This window comes from Notamacropus eugenii, chromosome 7 (assembly GCF_028372415.1).
Source record: "Notamacropus eugenii isolate mMacEug1 chromosome 7, mMacEug1.pri_v2, whole genome shotgun sequence".
In the NCBI taxonomy this organism is placed as follows: domain Eukaryota; kingdom Metazoa; phylum Chordata; class Mammalia; order Diprotodontia; family Macropodidae; genus Notamacropus; species Notamacropus eugenii.
The window spans coordinates 474,244-493,861 of NC_092878.1; the positions used below are offsets into that span (position 1 = coordinate 474,244).

A 19,618-nucleotide genomic window follows, 5' to 3' on the forward strand; every position below is an offset into this window, starting at 1 on the left:
AAACCATTTCTTTATCAAGCACCTATTATGTCAAACACTAGACCCTAGTTATTAGAGATACAAAGACAAATCCAAAAACAGTTCTTAACTGTTTTCAAGTAGCTTTTATTTTTAATGATTACATGTGCCTTAATAAACATTTATTCCTCAGTATCAGCCCTCTGTTTCTACCTTGAATTGTCCTATAACTCCTCTGGTACACTTTGAATTAGAAGTTTGTGGGTAGAGAGAATCTGAAGGACTAAGTTAGTCTTTTTAGTCATGAAAGGAATTACCTCATTATGTAAAAGTTTAATGATTGTTTTAGCAAATCTGTGCCAAATTAGCACCTGAGTGAATGAAAAAAAGTGTTTGTTAAGCATCAGCTATATGATAAGCACTGTGCTAGGCACCAGGATGGAATCAGTCATATAAAATGAGTACGTACACAGTCACAGGCTTGGTACTAGATGAAGAGACATAAAGCTACACACAAGAACAAATTTTAACAATGATAATATGCTTCTTTCAGCTATTGGTGCATAAGCCCATAATATCTTTTTAAAAAGATTAAACAGAGAGGTATCAATAAAAGTTGTGGGGAAATAGAAAGGAAGAAGGAGAAAACTATTTGTGATACCAGATTATGCCCTTAAAAAAAAGGATAGGATTACACAGGACCTTGAAGATTCTACATGAAAAGATCAGAGGGATTGGAATGGGATATTGCATAAGGCAAAGGAGATTGAACTACAAGGATCAATTAATAAGCAAAATTGAGTGTAATCTTTAAGGCAAAGAGATAGACTTTCAATGAAATAAGGGATTTCCAGACCTTCCTTATGAAAAAGCCAGAGCTCATTAAAAAATTTGATTTTCAAATATAAGACTCAAGAGAGGCATAAAAAGATAAACAGGAAAGAAAAGAAAAAAACTTGTTATCTAATTTGGGCAAACTATTCATATCCCTATATGGGCAATACCGCCCTCTAAATGAGTACCTGAAACGGCCAACCTAAAAAGGTCAAGGTCTCCCATTGCATCCTGGACTATCTCCAGTCATCCTGATGTATTGATAAATATCTGGTCACTGGACCCAGATGACTCAGGAGGAGAAAGTGAGGTTGGTAACCTTGCATAGCCCTTCTTCACTCAAAACAAGTTAAGTGCAAGTCATGTCATCATTTCTCTGATGTCATGGTCTTCTTCAAAAACAAAGGATGAACACAGACAATAATGAAGGATCAAATCAAAAACAGAATAGTATAGTAGTAGACTGACAAGTTTGGAATCAGGATCCTACCTTCAAGTTCTGCCTCTGACACATACCTGCAATAGGACCAGAGGCAAATTATTTCCATTTCTCCATGCTTCAGCAAACTCTGTAAGACTACAAGTTACAAATGAGTGGCTGATTTGCACTGATGTGGGGAATTTCCACACCATAATTTCTCTGAACCAAAGGAATCACAAATTCTGATCCTCTCCCACTTCTTCCCCCAGGAGTCACCAATTTATGCATGTACAGCTTTCTTCTACAACCCACAAATCTGAGCTCTCAAGTGGGTTAGAGAATTTCTATCCATCTATATAGAGGGTTTTTGGTCTTTCAAGTCAAGATGACCAGTGCCTTGTACACCAAGGAGACAGAAGAGTACTGGTTTGTTGGAGTATTCGATCTTGGAAGGAGAAATTTAGAGCAAAAGACTCCCACAAAAAGGACTTTGGAAAAATGTTTACTTGAAGGAATAAAAGACTTCTTTGAATATACTGGTGTTTTAAGTTAAAGTTTTATGCTTAGCATCGTTAATATTTTTTTTGGAGAGGGAAAGGCAAGACAATTGGGGGTAAGTGACTTGCCCAAGGTCACACAACTAGTAAGTGTCAGGTGTCTGAGGTTCGATTTGAACTCAGGTCCTCCTGACTCCAGGGTCGGTACACTATTCGCTGCACCACATAGATGCTCCCTTAGCATCGTTATTACTGGTGTTCTATTGATATTCATATTTCTCAGTTTTCTTTCTTTTTACCCTTAGATGTTTATTTTGGTTACCTTCAGTAACTTATTTTATACAGCTCCCCTGAGACTCCACCTTAGCCTTATGTATTGTACATTTCCTTCCTTTTCTCAATTTGGCTTTCAAAAACAGGCTTCTTTGGTTTCTTCAGTCAGTCATTTCTTGTAGAAACCCCTGCCTATAATGTGGGCAGAAATTTTAAAAATTCATGCATGCTTAATTAGACTTAGAACATCCAGGTGATGTTGCTAGGTCATTACTTATATATTTTTCCTTTGCTTCCTGTTTATGAATGTGCTTTCTATTTAAAAATTTTTTAAATTCGTTTTGAACTTAAAAACAAAAAGACAAAAAAAGAGGGCATTTCTTGTAACAGTCCAACATAAAAAGAGCATTCAATATAAAACCATGAATTTCCATTTCATACTGTTGACTTAAAAAAAAAAAACCCTATGTAATAAATACTACACATATTTTTCAAAGTTTCCCTGCTTTTCTGTGCTTCCTTCTAAGTTTTCTTTTGTTCTTTGCTGTGTACTTTTAATTTTTTTCTTCCCTTCCTCCCCAACCTGCCTTAGAGAAGGCTACCATTAGATACAAATATGTGTGTGTGTGTGTGTGTGTGTGTGTGTAAACATACTCCACATACTTCTGTTTATCACTTCTTTCTCTGAGGTGGATAGCATCTTCCTTCAGAGATCCTTTGTCATTGATTCTAGTTAACTCGATGACTTTATTTGTTTAAAGCTGTTCTTAGAACGTTACTGTCACAGTGCACAACATTCTCTTAGGTTTACTCATCATTATTTCATTCAAGTCACATTTTTCTACAATCAGCTAGCTCAGCATTTCTTACAGCACAGCAGCACTCCATCACAATCATATACCCCTTATATTCTTATAAATTTGACAAAATTCTTTCTATATTTGAGAGATGAGACCTTCATCTGGGAAACTGTCTATAAGAATTTTCTCTCACTTTTCTATTTTCCTTCTAATCCTGACTACTTTAATTTTATTTATACAAAACCTTTTTAATTTAATGTAATAAAATTACCCATTTTACTTGTTTAAGATGTGGTACTGTTAGACCTCCTTCCTTTACATTTTTTATTGCATAATTTTCTTGCTAGGTGTGAAGATAACATACTTTTCTGATAGAGGTAATATTATCTTTCATTAAATTCATAGTTAGGGACTGTTTGAAAGTTTCTGCTACTATAGAATTAGGTTTAGGGAAGACTCAGCTTCACCTCTTATAGTAAGGATGATACCAATAATTCCTATAGGTGTGCATGTGTTCATCCTTCTTTGCCAAAGAAGACTATACCATCAGAGAAATAATGAAATGACTTTCACTTGACTTTGTTTTGAGTGAGGGAGGGCTGTACAGGTTACCAGCCTCACTTCTCCTCCAGAGCCATCTGAATCCAGTGACCAGATATTCCTCAGGATGACTGGAGATGACCCAGGATGAGGCAATTGGGGTTAAGTGACTTGCCCAAGGTTACACAACTAGTGAGTGTCAAGTGTCTGAGGTGAGATTTGAACTCAGGTCCTCCTGACTCGTGCACTGGTGCTCTATCCACTGTACCACCTAGCTGCCCTAATTTCTTTAGGTAGATATGAGCCCAATGGTTAGAGAGTGTGTGGTTTAATGAGAAAAGCCCCAGATTAGTAGTCTAAGCCTATCTCTCTACTGTTGATAGCTGTATGCCCATGAACAGTATACTTATCCTATCACAGTTTTCCTTATTACCTTCTTTTGCAGGTATAGTGCATTATAACTCTAAATGTGAGTATGTAACTCATATTTCAAAAGCACCTTAAAGTTTTCAGAGAGCTTTCTTTACATCAACTTTAAAAAGTAATGTAACGACTGTTTTTCCTGTTTAACAAGTGAGGAAACTCACTCCATCCCAAACTCAAGCAATCTCAGAGAGCTCCATTCACTTGTTCCCAGATATAAAGAAAGTGTCAAAACCAGAACTCAGATTCAGATCTTCTAGCTACTACTACTACTTATAGTACTGATGGCTGTGCCTTATATTGCATCTTAAGCTCTTTGCAAACTTGAGACTATTAGACATGCATTTGCATGCTACATCTGTGGAACAGCTGTTTAACTTGAGTTAAATGCCCCATGTTCTGATCACGTGTGACTGGAACTTGCAGATTTGGCAGAAGGTTGATATTGATCTTTGAAATAGATCCTTGATCATGGAAACAACTGAATGAGCATTTTCTAATCTAAAAAGAGATGGTAGAGTCTCAAAAAGCCCCAGGGTAGATGGCTAGAGCCAGTTCTGCTACCGAAGAACTCTATATCCTTCAACAAGACACTTAACCTCTTTATCACAATTGTCTCATTTGTGAAATAGGATAATAACAATTGTCTTCCCTACTCACAAGATTGTTATGAGGATCAAATGAGAGAATATTGAAAAGCTTAAAATGGCGTTCAGTGGTATTGCTGAGTCTCCTTCCTATCGCCTGTGTTCCAGTGTTATTTTTCATTTAACTATTGACTTTCCTTTATTTTTATGGGATTGGTTTGTGAAGATGTACCACATTTTGTTTTGTTGTGTAGTTCCTCTGTGTGTTCTCATGTACTTCTACTTGGTTGTTTGTGTTATTGCTGTTCATTACACATTGTAATCCTTTATGGTGGGGCTGTGGTTTTTATCCTGTGCAATAAAAAAAAAAAAAAAACATATCCATTCCCATTTTTATGCAAACATGCACTTAATTATAAATACAAGATGACAATGAGAATGTATTTGTCACTAGAAACTGTACGGCACGTACCGAGTCTTCTGGCTGTGAGAAAGTTAAATACTGACATCACTGGAAATTAACATTCAAATTCAGGTGTTGATCTTAAAGCTAGGTAGTGATGACTTAATCCTTAGTCTCTAGAGAATTTTTGTTTCCATTTCCTGACTATTCTTCATGGCTCTCTAGAGTAAAATTTGTCACAGTTAACAGCCTGTACCAACTGTGATATTTTCTCTTTATATTATGTATTCATTTGTCCCCCACAAAAAGATCACCCCACAAATGCGGTATATATGATTTTTGTCCACTGTCATTTTGAGGGTTCATTTTGTTTTCTGAACTTGATTGAGAATTGAGGGAAAGCTAAAGCCCCTCCGAGAGGAGGGGAGAATGAGGTTGAGAATGAAAAACTCATCTCCCTAAAGGGCCTAATTATTAATGCACTACCACTAGAAGTAGTCACTGCTCATTAGTCACAGTTTTCAAAGAAGGGCACACCAAAATCAAATTTTCTCAACTGTATAAGAAATTTATTTGAATCAGAATTATTGTATATTAACATTACAGACATCTAGTAAAGCATTGAGATGCATAAGCAAGGCAGACTCTTTGGATGCTCTTCCATAGTGATATTTCTCTACATTTAACATAGTGATGAACTCCTATATGTTGCCTAGCTTCAGCTTTCCAGCACATTCATTCTAGCTTGGAAGATAATAAAAATACTACTTAATAGTAATAATAACTTTAACAATTATATAACACTTACTACATGCCAGGCGCTGTGCTAAGAAGTTTTCAATTATTATCTCATTTGATCTTCACAATAAACCTGAGAAGTAGGTGTTACCATTATAACCCCCATTTTACAGGTGAGGAAACTGAGGCAAGGAGGTTAAGTGACTTACCCAGAGTCACACAGCTAGTAAGTGTTGAGGCTCAATTTGGACCCGGATCCTTCTGACTCCAGAATAAGCGCTGTCTTTGGTGTGTCACCTACCTGCCTATTAGTTAACTTTTGTCAAACCGGGTACTGATGGAAAGATGCTAATGAGCTACAAAGTATATTTGAGTACAGTACAGTGTATCAAGTATACAAAAGATAGAAAACATAGTCCCCACCCTTTAGGAATCTTCTAATACTAATCAAATAAGTAGAATTGTTTAAAGAAGACAAATAATGGACACAGTGTCTGGCACTTAGTAGGCACTTACATGCATGTTAGGTAAAAACATGATTTTTGAAGACAAATTTGTATCTTGCTGTAATGAAAATTTAATCCTTCAAAAAGTAGAAGGGGAAATGCTATTCTGTACCAGATTCTCACCAGGAAGGACTGATTGCTAAGGTAGAAATGACAGGAATCTTGGAGATAAGTCATTACTACATCACTGTGTTTAGTAAAGAAAATGAAAAGTGGTTATGGTCTAAGTTATACAGGTATGACATGGCAGATTTTTTAGATGATTCCATTATATGTTAGGTCATCAGCTTTTAAAATGCTTAGAAAAATTACAAGGAGATCCAATGATGTGATATTTTGCAGAGAGAAAGGCCCAAGAGGGATGGGAAATGCTCAAGGATGAAGTTCTGAAGACTCAAAGCAGAACTGATTCTGTTGAGGCTTAGGAAGGGACCTGCCTAAAGAAACCAATACGGATGCACAGGGAACCCATTAATATAAATTCAGATTTTTGTGCAGAAAATGGAAGCTAGGGCAAGTAACTGAGAATAAATAGAAAAGAGTAGCCCAGTCCTCTCAGAATTGTCAGGAATGTTGAAACCCTGATGTTGGTAATGCCAAAGGACGACCAAAAGTGTGTTTTTAGTTAAATGGGCAATCCAAGAAGGATTCAACAACAGGGATAAGATCCCTGCTCAGGGTATGTGGAATGATGAAATGGCTGGTGGTGAGATGGCTGAACTTCCCAACTGTTATTTCACTAATGTTTTCTCTTCCAAGGAGAATGAACTTTGGGCAGAGAAGGTTTTGAACAAAAATGATTAGCAAGGAGTGGAAAGACAAGATGGGGAAGATTTAGGCACCATCTGCCTATTCTTAATAAATTCAAGTGACCTAGACAAAATATATCCTAGGAGTGAACTGACATACGTGATCATTATATCAGAATGGATGAATATGTGTATATATGTATACATGTGTGCACATACACACATACATACACAGATGTATATATGTAGACCTTTACTTGTGTGCATGTCACATATCATATATGAATATGAGCCACCATAGTTCCCCCTTGGACATCAATTCCATTTGCCTATCAAATATTTTATACTATATGCCGTAGGGACATGCTATTTCAACATATCTAGCAATGGCCTTATTATCTTTTACCCAAACCTCCCTTTTCTAAACTCCCCTGTTTCTGTTGAAGGTACCACAACCCTTCCAATATCCCCACTTTTCCAGCATGTTATTGTTTTAGCCTTCTCGTTCTGCTTTAACCCATGTATCTAGTAAGTTACCAAATCCTAACTGGGCTCTTTGATGCAAGTCCTTCTCACTCCACCGCATCTTCTACATTGCTGCCGAAGCAGTTTTACTTTTGCACACAGATCTGACTTTGGGACTTCCCTCCTAAACCAATGTCAGTGGTTCTCAGTTGTCTTTAGGACAAAAAAGAAAACTTCTCTGCTTGGCTTTTAAAGTCCTCCACAAGGTGATCCCAGCCTATCTCCCTAGCCTCATGTACAGTATTCCCTGCTCCTGTGTTCTGTGATCCAACCAAACTGACTTTCTTTTGGTTCTTCACATGAAGGTCTCATCTCTTCTCTCTGTGCCTTTGCACTGGCTGTGCCACACGAATCCCTACTTTTAGGATGAAGTGTATTTATTCTTTATGCTGCTGAATAAAGTCTTTCTTGATATAACCTAATTGCTAGTGCTCTCCTTCCCAAACTACTTTGTATTTATTTCTAATTTTTCTCTTGTTTACTTATTCTTTATTTTCTTATATATGTACTTGTCTCTCCCTCTAGAACGTAAGCTCAAGAGTAAGAATTATTTCATTCTTTGTTCTTTTACCCTTATAGTCTAGCACAGCACCTAGCGCATAGTATAGACTTTAATACATACTGGTATTTATAAAGCTTTAATAGTGCCATGCACATGGTAGGTACTTAATAAATGCTTATTCCTCTCCCATCTCTAAATTTGACTAGTATGTCATTTATGTCTAACTGTAAAAGGAAAGAGAGAGAACTTGGAGTCACAGCACTTGAGTTTGTGTCTGCTCTTTAATACCTTTATGACCATGGTCAAGTCTCTTAACCTCCCTTGGCCCCAGTATCATTATTTGTGAAATGCGGGAATTGGGTTAGACACCCCCCCGCCCACCCCCCAAGGTTCCTACTAGTTCCAAATATATCCCACAGTGAGGTAGCTTTGCATGTGCTGCAGAAAATACCACCAAGGAGAGATCCTTGGAATGTTCCACTTGGGATCTTTTAAGGTGGCACTGACCCATTCTTAACTGCTATTTAGGTCTAGTCATTCAACCAGTTCAGAATCTACCTAACCCTATCATCGTCTAACGTCTCTCTGTCATGACCCCAAGGACACCCTGGAGACTTTTCCAAATATTTTCCTGATCTCTCAGTATATTCTGTCTATGGCCCTCTGCTGACCTCCCCAGGCTGGTTTTCCTTTCTAAAAAGGAAATGAGGTTAATGTGATATGACCAGCACTTGAAAATTTATTTTTCTTATATTTTTTTATATCACCAAAATTTCTTCCATTATTCTTCCCCTTCTGCCAGAGAATCATCCCATATAGCAGATAATATTTTTTAAATAAGCAAAAAAAAAAAAAAATAGTTGAGAAAGTCTGAAAACTTATGCAGTATTGTCACGCCCATGGACTCCCCATCTCTGCCAATGAGGGGGGTGGATATATCTTCTCTTACCTCCTCTTTCAGACTATGCTTCTTCTCTGGAATTTTGCAACATTCACTTCTGTTTGCTTTATGGTTGTTCTTTCAGTTTATATTGTTGGAGGCATTATGTATGTTATTTTCTTGGCTCTGCATTAGATTGTGTAAATTTTTCCATGTTCTGCTGTATTCATCATATTTGGCATGTCTTACAGCATAGCAATTTTCCATTCATGTATCACAGTTTGTTAAACCATTCCCCAGTTAATGGGCATCTATTTTATTTCCAGTTTTTTGCTACTGCTAAAGTGCTGCTATGCATATTTTGGTATTGTATGGTAACTTTCTTTTTATCCACGGCCTCTTTGGGATATAAGCCTCATATTGGAATCTTTGGGTAAAAAGGATATCGATATTCTAGTCACTTTAGCTGCACAATTCCAAATTGCTTTAAAAATACTGGTCTTGTTTCATCGTTCCACCAAGAATACACTGGTATGCCTGTTTGCACGCAACACCTTCAGTGTTGCTTATCCCCATGTTCCTGTTTTGTTTTTCCAATTTTCAGGATGTGAAGGTTACTACTTTATTTTCTAAGCATTCACAATCCTTGCCTTTAAGAATGGAATGTGGTCTAAATATCTCACCAGAAATAGTAAAGTCATCTTTTCTTACCTGTAAATTAAGAATAAGGGTAATGGGCATTTATATACTGTTTTTTAAGGCTTAAAAGCACTTTGTATGCATAATCTCATTTGATTCTTTGAACACCTCTGTGGGATAGATTCTACCAGTGCTTTTATTGCCGTCCTATAGAGAAAGCAGCTGAAGCTGAGAGGTTTGGTCCTGTTCATAACCACATTGTTAGAATGATGTATTCAAGTCCAACTCTCTTTCAAGCACCATGTAGCATGGCAAGAGTACCAATATTTTCACATCACACTTAATAGGGTTCAATGTGACATAATAAATAACTGTATAGCCATAAATTTTTCAATATTTTTCAATATTGAGATATTTCCAGTGTTTAGAAATACCTAGAGAGGATCCATGATCTTGTCTGTTATGAGTACTCCCTCTGTCCACACAGATGGCAGCCTTCAGGACTTGCTGTAGTTTAAAAATGCAACACCTTTTGGCCAGACTGTTGATGAGCTTTTACAGCTTAAGTGGTTCTAGCATTGTTGCAGTACAAGATGCCATCTGTCATTTGTTCTTTACTTGAAACATTTGTAGATGGGTTGGATCTGCCAGAGCTTGTACTGTTCTGGCTTAGCCTTGGAGAGCCCAGGTTCATTGACCTATAGGCTAAAGAGCTTTTATAACTTAAATAGAAAGGCAGGTCATTCTCAGAAAAAAAAAAGTTCAGAGAGATCAAGACAGCAAGAGATGGGGAGATGAAAAAATGAAGAGGAAGAGGGGCATAATGTGCAACCTTCTGGTACGTAGTCTGACCTTTGAATCAGACTAAAGACATGTTCATAGCAGTTTACAATAATTGTCTGCCCTGGAAAGAAGCTTTTATTTTCAGAGTTTATTTTAAAGTTTATTTTTGAAATAAAGGGGTATTTTCCCATGGAATCCTAAAGATTTTGTCAGAATCATACGTCAGAATCAAAACTTTGATTTTTAGAAGTTTACTTTCAGACCTCAAGGACGTTGGCTTATCTAGTACCTGTGCTTGAGTTTCCCAGATTCACAAACACAAGCCAATTGCTAGAGCTTTGTTTTTTCTGAATTCAGGGCTATCTCTTCTCTACACAACCTGAAAGTTACAGTCTGAACCTGCTGACCTGGAGGCAGTACGGTGTGGTAGGAAGAGCACAGATTACCGAGAGTCGAGTTTCAGCTTTATCACTAAACTAGAAGTCACATATTGCTTTGTGCAGTCGATGAACAAGTATTTTTTTTGGTTGCCAAATGGTGAAATTACTATACTTTATTTCCACCCACTGCATTTCCATTTTAATTTTATGAATATTGCAGATTATAGCACATTATAACCTCTGAAGGGGCTAATTTATAAAAGCAGTGTCTATCAATTATAAATTTTCCATGACATTAATAACATGGCAAGAATTAATTATGATGACTTCAGAAATGAGGGTGTCTTGGACTAATCGTTAATATGTTGAAATGGTATTTTTTAAAACATAGCAGGTTCCAATTATGACTGAAATGAGATCATGAAAATCATCATAATAAGGACATTAACCTGACAAGGCCACTGTTTAAGAGTACATGGTGTGTGGAGATTTCACCTCCAGTGCATTGCAAGAAGCATTTATTAAGTGATCACTGTTTGCCAGTCACTGGGTTGTGTTAGTGATACAAAGAAAAAGCAAAAATAGTCCTGTTCTTCAAAGAATGTACACTGTAATGGGGAAAACAACATTTACTCAAGTACAGAGAAGAGAAGATGGAAGATCACTTTAAAGGAGAAGGCCATCTCTAAGAGGAAGGCTTAGAGCTGTCTTAAAGAAAACCAGGAATTCTAAGAGTTGGAAATTAGGAGGGAGAGCATACTGGCATAGAGAGGACAGTCCATGCAAACACATGGAGGTGGACAATAGAATACTGGCAGTGAGGCCAAGCCAGCAGGCCAAGAAGATGGGACATGGGCTCAAGTCTTATATCTGATATATACTGTCTGAATGACCCTATCAAGTCACATTAATCTTTCAGTTCCCCAAACCACTATGACTGTACATTTCAGAACAGATGCTGATCTGCATAGAAAGAGCTTCTTCATCTGGGGTTCCTTATACCTATGAAAATCACATCTAGAGTCTACTCCCCTCTCAAATCCTTCGGCATATGTTCTTTAGTTATCAGTTAATAAATGCTTGTTGAATCAATGAATTCCTGCGTGCATCACTGACCATCTGATTTCTTTATGAGTGTTTGTCTTCTCTCTATCCTAGGTGGTAAGCCACTTGAAGGCAGGGACTGGTCTTATGTCTTTGTATACTCCTCAGTACCTAGCGCTGAAGTGTCCAAAGGGAACTAGCTGTTCAAAGATGGTTGTTGTTTGATCTTTGCAGCTTGAAACAAAAGGATGGGAAAGAAAACTATCGTTACTCAGGAAAGTTTTGAAAGCTATGTTTAGCTATAAATATTCAAAGTAGTTAAACATCATTGAATGTACTCTCTCTCACAGTCCAAAGTGTTCAAATAATATGCAGCAAGGCAAGGAAAAGGCAACTCCCTCAGACCTTTTCCCACAATTTCATTTTGAGATATCAAAAAAAACCCAAAAAAAACCCAATTCCCCAGAATTTACCCCAAATGAGTATCATTTAACTTTTAAATAATTATGCTTCATATTCATGGGCATGCGTGACTAACTCATCATGCTTTTAATTATGAAAATATATCTTTGATGCTTGCCTTATATCTAATGGCCAATAATGCTGATGATGATAGCTAACATTTATATAGTGCTTACAAGGTGCCAGGCATTGTGCTAAGTGCTTCATGATCATTATCTTACTTGAGCCTCACCACAACATGGAGAGGTAGGTACTGTTATTATTCCCATTTTACAGATGAGGAAACTCACAAACAGTTAACCATGACATACAGCTTGTAAGTGTCTGAGGCCAGATTTGAATTCACGTCATCCTTATTTCAGGCCCAGTGCTCTGTCCATTGAGCCACCTAGCTGCCCCTGATATAACCTAATCTACTAAGATTCTAAAGATCTAAGTAATTTCCTAACATTGTCTTGTTGGGGGTGGGAGGTAAAACCTCTATTATATATTTTAAGAAAAATACATCAGCAAGACTAGAATTTTTTATAAGATGTGTTCAATTTCAACCTAAATATTTCTTAGGTAAAGATCTTGAAATCCTCTCATTTCCTTTTCTTAGCACAGAAAACCCTGAATTTACTGATTTGGAAATTAAGACGTGCTCATCTTTTTTTTTTTTTTTAAGGGTCATCCATTTCCATGGAAAACATCTCTAACTTTTGGCCTTTTGGAGTATTGTCTCTAAAGACTTTTTTCAAAGGCAAATTTCATTTTTGCAAATATAGGTATAAATGATACCATTTCTTGGTACCCTGTGGTCTGAGTGGAGTTTGCCTCTCTTTTCTGGGAATCAACCACAGTCAGAAATGGGAGTCCCCAGTGAATGGAAAGTGTTCATTGAAACAAGTTGTGAATTAAGTCATTGTGTGAATGAATACTGAACTGTGATTAACACAGTGTTAATGGTATATAATATTCTATTGTTTTTTGAACCGATCTAGCCAGTATCTGAATCATTTTCTTCTCTGCTTGTATAGCCAAGAGAGTTTGAAATGTAGATTCATTCTTCAGCAGCTACCAGTTTACTCAAAGATTTTCAGCAATGCAATCTTTTCTTATCAATTTCTCTGCGAAGGTGCCACAGGAACAACTCCTACCTTATTTAGATTAGTGGCCATATTATTTGTTTGGCACAGAAGAGTGTGTACATACTTTGAGGCATGTGTGCAGCCATTCAAAGGGCCTTTGTCTAGACCCATTTACTCATGGGAGGCCATGACAGATGTTCATTCATTTCAATACAGTGCTGGTGCTTGTTATTAAGGAATAGACTGGTCTCATTCATTCTTATGTATCTCAACATGAATAAACTTGTAGAAGTGTGGTGTTTTCACTTGGCTAGAAAATAATACTGTCTACAATCAGGCTTGAGAAGCAGCTGGCGATTAACCGTCTTTGTATTTCAGGGATGAACGGAATCAGTCCATCATTGTAAGTGGAGAGTCTGGTGCAGGAAAGACAGTCTCTGCTAAGTATGCCATGAGATACTTTGCAACTGTGAGTGGTTCTGCCAGTGAGGCCAATGTTGAAGAGAAGGTTCTGGCCTCTAATCCCATTATGGAGGTAAGGTAGCAACATCCTCAGCCTTTGCTGCTCAACATGCACTGCTCTTGTTAACTATACCTAAGATAAATGCAAAGTATATAAATAATGTAGCACTTCAGGATAAAATGAGTGATAAAATCTGGGGCCTGTTTTTATTATTTGGAAAATGAAATTATGTACATAGGGAGGGATATAAGAAATCAGTGAAAATTCTTATAGGCATTTTCAGTACGGCTAAAGCAGCTAAAGTGAGCTTAAGAAATGTTCATACATACTTAGTTTAGGTTAGAGATGTCCCAGTTTTTCACTAGTAGGCCACAACATTAGAAATTCATGTGTGTTTGGACCACATGCATTTAATTGTAAAATTAGTTGCATTCAGCTGTAATGTCAAAATCTGATCTACGTATCCTAGGGTGACAACTAATGGCAGTCATTTACATGGTAAAAGAATCAGTAACATGGTTATACCCTACTGGCCCATTTGTTTGTATCTACCCATCAAATGGATTATAACATTTTTATTTTGCTAAAAATCTTAAGTAAGTTGTTCCTGAGGTTATATTGGAAAGTTATGCTTTACACTATATTCCTCATGAATTTCACCCCAAATTCATTCATTTCCTGTAAGTAGAAAGGAGTGATGGCTCATCTTGCTACAGCTGTTATTTTTCCAAACAAGTACATTGTCACATCTAGTCTACATTATCCTGGGAGCCTAAGTGAGGTTACCCTTATTTATACCTTTGCCAGTATACTGGATTCATTACTACTGCTTAAAAATGAATGAGTTACAGGACAGCCTTGCTTTTATTGACTTACTGCTTGTAGTATCTAGTTTGACTGATTTCTGCCTTTCTCCCCCTGAAAATATTATTTCTAACAATAAATGCTTAACTCAGGTTTTGCTGTCATGATTGATATGTTACAGTAATTAAATTTTTTACTTTCTATTTTTTTTGACACTTCAACTAACATTATTTTCTTATCTAATACCGTGATTTTAGCTTAGAGAAGGAAATAAGACAATACTATTGTTTTCAAAACTTTTGAATTATCAGAATAGTAACAATATGAGACTTACCAGAGGAACAATTTTTACAAAAGAGGATCTTTTAAATAAGAAATATTTGCTTATATGAAGTAAAAATATATGCACCAGAGAAGATGGTACTTATTTTGTAGGGAAGAAAACTTAAAACATTTCAACATTGGTGTTTCCAGGACTATTACTTTGGTAATGTTTTTATAAGGAAAATGTCTATTTTGGAAGAAACACAGTTAAATGAAGAAAAATAATACTCATTTGGGTACAGAGAAGTGAATGCTCCATTTAGAATTTCATACCAATATTTTTTATCCCTTCTTTCTTCTTCATCAAGCCTTGCTTGTCACCCAAAGCACAGATGAAGTTATAACTGGTCTAACACAACTGGGGCACAAGGGGTTTTTGCAGTGTCTTTTCCAAGGTAATTGTGCCTGGTTTGCAGTGCTGTGTGGAGTCTGAAATTGATGATATGTCCTAGTCACTCTTCGAACTGACCCTTGGCTCAGCCTGGTTGCCTCTTTTGTTGTGATGTAAACACATAGATTTGTGGGGAAAGTTGAACAGCTTCCTGTGAGAAATGGAAATGTGGTTGAAAATAGCATGCAAGTGGAAGAAAGCAACAAATGCATATTTTCAAAGAAAATGATCAAGAATCGTAGATATCTTCAAGTTTTTGAAGCATTTTCTCAGAGGGTCCATTTCAAATTCTGAACAAATGCTGGTAGATTACTCTTTCACTGGCATTGGTGAAATAGTGACTGTAGAACTAACTAGTTGTTGTTTTGTCTTAAGAATAAACAAAGCTACAGTTTGCTTCCTCTCATTGCCATGCCTGTTTCTAGCTTCATTTTAAAAAATGTCATCTTGGCACCTAGAATGGCTTACCATGACTGGGTTTGTATATCATTTGGGTTGCTTTTCTTAAGATGAAAAATCTCATCTATAACTACACCAAGAAACATTGTTCAGTCTAGTTGTACACTGATCAGATTTTGTGTGCTATGTTGAGTGAGAACAAGGCAAGGGCTCCTGTCAGGGTCTCCTGACATTCGAGAGGACCTTGCGAACATTACAGGGGCAGACAGTACCCCCGATCTGAATAATTTGTTGTGGAATGTCTGGAAACTCCCTTCAGAAACCTTGTTCATTTTCCTTCCAATTGTTTTCCTGTTGGTAGGGATTAAAACTTTAGGATGGCCATAGGGATTGCTCAGAGAGGGGAAAGAGGAAAAGAGGGAAAGGGTGCAGGGATTAGGTAACCAGATTTAACTGAATGCTGACATCTGCAAAAGAAATGTGGGTCAGGAATAAGGGTAAAGAGAAATCATTTTTATTATTAAAAAACAGATCTGAGACCTTTCCTTTTGAAATTGAACAAGGAACATGAAGCCAAAGAATGCAGAAGAAGGGGTTATGGGGAGAAAGGTTAGATAGCGCTTCAAAACATCACATCTGGGAACCAGCTCTATCCAACTATGATATGAACAGTGTCAAGTACAGAGCCACAGTCCTTTAGTTGGATAGTAAATATTCGACAGAGGAATTTATCCTGTTGCTTGGAATTATAGGCTTCATAGATGTAAAGCTGGCAGAGACCTTTGAGATCACTTAGTTGAACCTCTTCATTTTATAGATGAGGAAAGAGGCTGAAAATGACTTGCCAGGGTCACACAGCTATCTGAGCAAGGATTTGAATTCTGACTACAAGCCCAGCACTTAGCCTACTATGACCTTGGTTCTTACTGTATACTGGTTACCTAATCCCTCCACCCTTTCCCTCTTTTCCTCCTTCCCCTCTCTTTCTTCACTATTTTTCCTCTGTTGTAAAAGAAAAAAAATTATAGCTATATGTTTTCTTGACCAAGGAGCAAAATATACGGAACTTTAATTGCTAAAATTGTATTGTAATTTGGAAGAAAATTATATTCTCTGAGACTTTGTAGTAGAAATAAGATGTTGTTTTTCACTATAGATATAAATTACCATGCCTATAGACAGACTTTTAAGCCAACTTTTATATAGCCTTTATTTAACAAAGAGTGATTATTTGCAAATAACTACCTGAGTCTATGATCTCTTGGAGATTAGTAATGATAGTTTACAAGAAAACTTGTATTCCAACAAAAAATGCATTTATTCAAAATAAAAGATTTGGATAAGCTATATTAGGTTCTTCAACATATCTGGCAAAGAGAAACCTGCTGTGTCGGCCAAAAGACTGAAACCCAATAGCCATGATGCTCTGGTGACTGCTGTTCTGCCCTCTCCCAACCTGCTTTTATGTTTTTGAAAAGCTTTCTTGTTTTTATAGATGTTATGGTTAAATACTCTGACAATTATTCAATTGTTATCCACAAATTTTTCTCTGAGTTTCTTTTCTCTTCTTAGATATAGTCTTATATAGTGAGTGAAATTGGGAAATCATAGGCATTGATATTTGAAGGTACAAAAATGGTGCCCCTCCAAAAGGTAAAGGTGCCTTTTCAAAAGCTCAGTCCTGTTATCTTCCAGAATCCTCTTATAATTTTATAAATGCCAAAAAATATTGATATATTTAAGCCATTAAAGTCTTGTTCTCTTTTTTCTCCTAGTCAATTGGAAATGCTAAAACCACAAGAAATGATAATAGCAGCCGTTTTGGGAAATACATTGAGATTGGCTTTGATAAGAGATATCGAATTATTGGTGCCAACATGAGAACTTATCTTTTAGAGAAATCCAGAGTGGTCTTCCAGGTAAGATGGGTTGTATGGTTGATATTAGTGAAAATTAGTTCATTTTTATGTGCTGTTAGCATATCGTGAGAAGCACATTAGGATAGAGCTTGTCCTGGAGTCAGAAAACCAGGGTTTAACTCCCATCTCTGACACATAAAGGCCACATGACCTTGAGTAAGTCATTTAACTTCTAATTGCCTAGGAAGTTCTCTGAGACCATAAGTTACAAAGCGAATGATGATCTATCATCGGATGGTAAGGGGAGTTTCCTCAGTGGAAGTTCCCTGTATCAATGAAATCAAAAGTTTCTCCACTCAGCTTCCCAAAAGCTCACACACACACACACACACACACACACACACACACACACAGAGATATGTATGTATATATGCATATGTTTGTGAGTATATGTACAAATAATAGTTAGCATTTATATAACACTTTGTTTGAGTATGCTATATAATATTATCTCACTGGATCATTCCAAGAACTCTATAAAGTAGATGCTGTTAAAATCTGCATTTTGTAGATAAACAAACTAAAAGCTAAGGAAGGTTTAGGTACCTTCCCAAGTTCGTATAGCTAACTTTTCTCATGTATCTTTAAGTATGTGCACATGAATGCATCTGTGCATGTATATATGTATATGCATGTATGAAAATGTATGTGTATATATGTACATATTACTGATTTGGAACACTGGAGGAAATTTTCTGTATTTTTTTTCTAATTACATGTAAAAAACAGTTTTTAACTTTTATTTTTAAGAACTTTGAGTTCTAAATGCTCTCCCTCTTATCCCACCACTTGAGAAGGCAAGCAATTTTACATAGATTGTGTATGTGTAGTCTTGCAAAACATATTTCCATATTGGTCATGTGGTGGAATAAAATAGACCAAAAAGAAACCAGGAAAAACAAAGTGAGAACAAGTATGCTTCAGTCTGCATTCAAACTCCTTTAGTTCTTTCTCTGGAAGTCGAGGTTACTTTTTATCTTAAGCCCTTCAGAATTGTCTTCGATCATTGTATTGCTGAGAATAACGAAGTCATTCAACAGTTGATCATGATACAATGTTACTGTTGCTGTGTACAATATTCTCCTGGGTCTGCTCCATTCACTTTGTATCAGTTCATGTAAGTCTTTCCAGGTTTTTCTGAAAGCACCCTGCTCATGTATAGCACAATAGTATTTCCTCACAATCATATACCACAACTTCTCCAGCCATTCTCCATTTGATGGACATTCCTTCAATTTCCATTCTTTGCCACTACAGAGAGCTGCTATAAATAGTTTTGTACATATAGATACTTTTTCTTTTTCTTTGTTCTCTTTGAGATACAGACCTGGTAGTGGTATTGCTGAATTGAAGGATATGCACAGTTTTGTAGCCTTTCAGTCATAGTTCCAAATTGCTCTTCAGAACGGTTGGATCAGTTCACAACTCTACCAACAGTGCATTAATGTCTTAATTTTTCACAATCCCTTGGAACATTCTTTTATTTGGTTGTGAATAATTTATAAACCTTCTTGTGAGAGCAATTTGTTCATATCCTTTGACTACTTATTTATTTGGGAAATGGCTTTAGTCTTTTACATATTTTTTAATTGTTTAAATATCTTGGTCTTCTTCGGCAATGAACAACAAACCCAAAATATCTTGGACCTGATAGAATCAAGCTCATTTAGGCTTAAGGTTCATTATCAGAGAAATTTGATACAAAGATATTTTTCCATTTGACTCCTTCCCTTCCCATGCTATGTGAATTAATTTTGTCTTTGAAGAAGCTTTACAGTTTCTTTCAATCACTATCCATTTTAACTTGTATAATCATCTCTTGTTTGGTTAAGAACACATGTCTTACCTATAGCTATGAGAGGTATATAATCTGCCTCCATCCATTTTTTTAATAGGTCTTTTTAACCTTAAGGTCATGTATCAATATAGAATGTATTCTAGAATATGGCATTAGATGTTGGACTACACATAATTCACTTCGTTCTTAATCAGTTCTAGAGCATATTTTGCAAACTTTCTCTCCTCCTCAGTTCCATTTCCCCTACACTTAAAGCAGAAGATCTAGTCTCTTATTTTACTTAGAAAATTGAAGCTTTGCAAAATAATTTCCTTCTATCATTCAAAACTTTTTAATATTATTGTTAATTGTATCCTCTTTGATAATAGAAGTGCTGCCCTTGTTCATTCCTGTGGTTAATTCATATACCCTTGATCTCATTGCTTTCCATCTCCTCCAGGACATTCTCTAGCGCTCATCATGGTCTGTCTTTCTCATGTATCTGTGATTTTTCCTTTGCCTTTTAC

At 36.5% G+C, this 19,618-nt stretch overlaps 1 protein-coding gene across 4 annotated transcripts in view; it reads left to right on the forward strand.

The window, feature by feature from the left end:
• The window catches only part of MYO5A (myosin VA), a 232,399-nt gene that overhangs the window by 88,066 nt on the left and 124,715 nt on the right, over positions 1 to 19,618 (forward strand). For all 4 annotated transcript variants that reach the window (XM_072623295.1, XM_072623296.1, XM_072623297.1 and 1 more), the window contains exons 5-6: positions 13,393 to 13,549; positions 17,171 to 17,314. In XM_072623295.1, the coding sequence (XP_072479396.1) occupies positions 13,393 to 13,549; positions 17,171 to 17,314 (301 nt within the window). The remainder of the gene's footprint in view (positions 1 to 13,392; positions 13,550 to 17,170; positions 17,315 to 19,618) is intronic.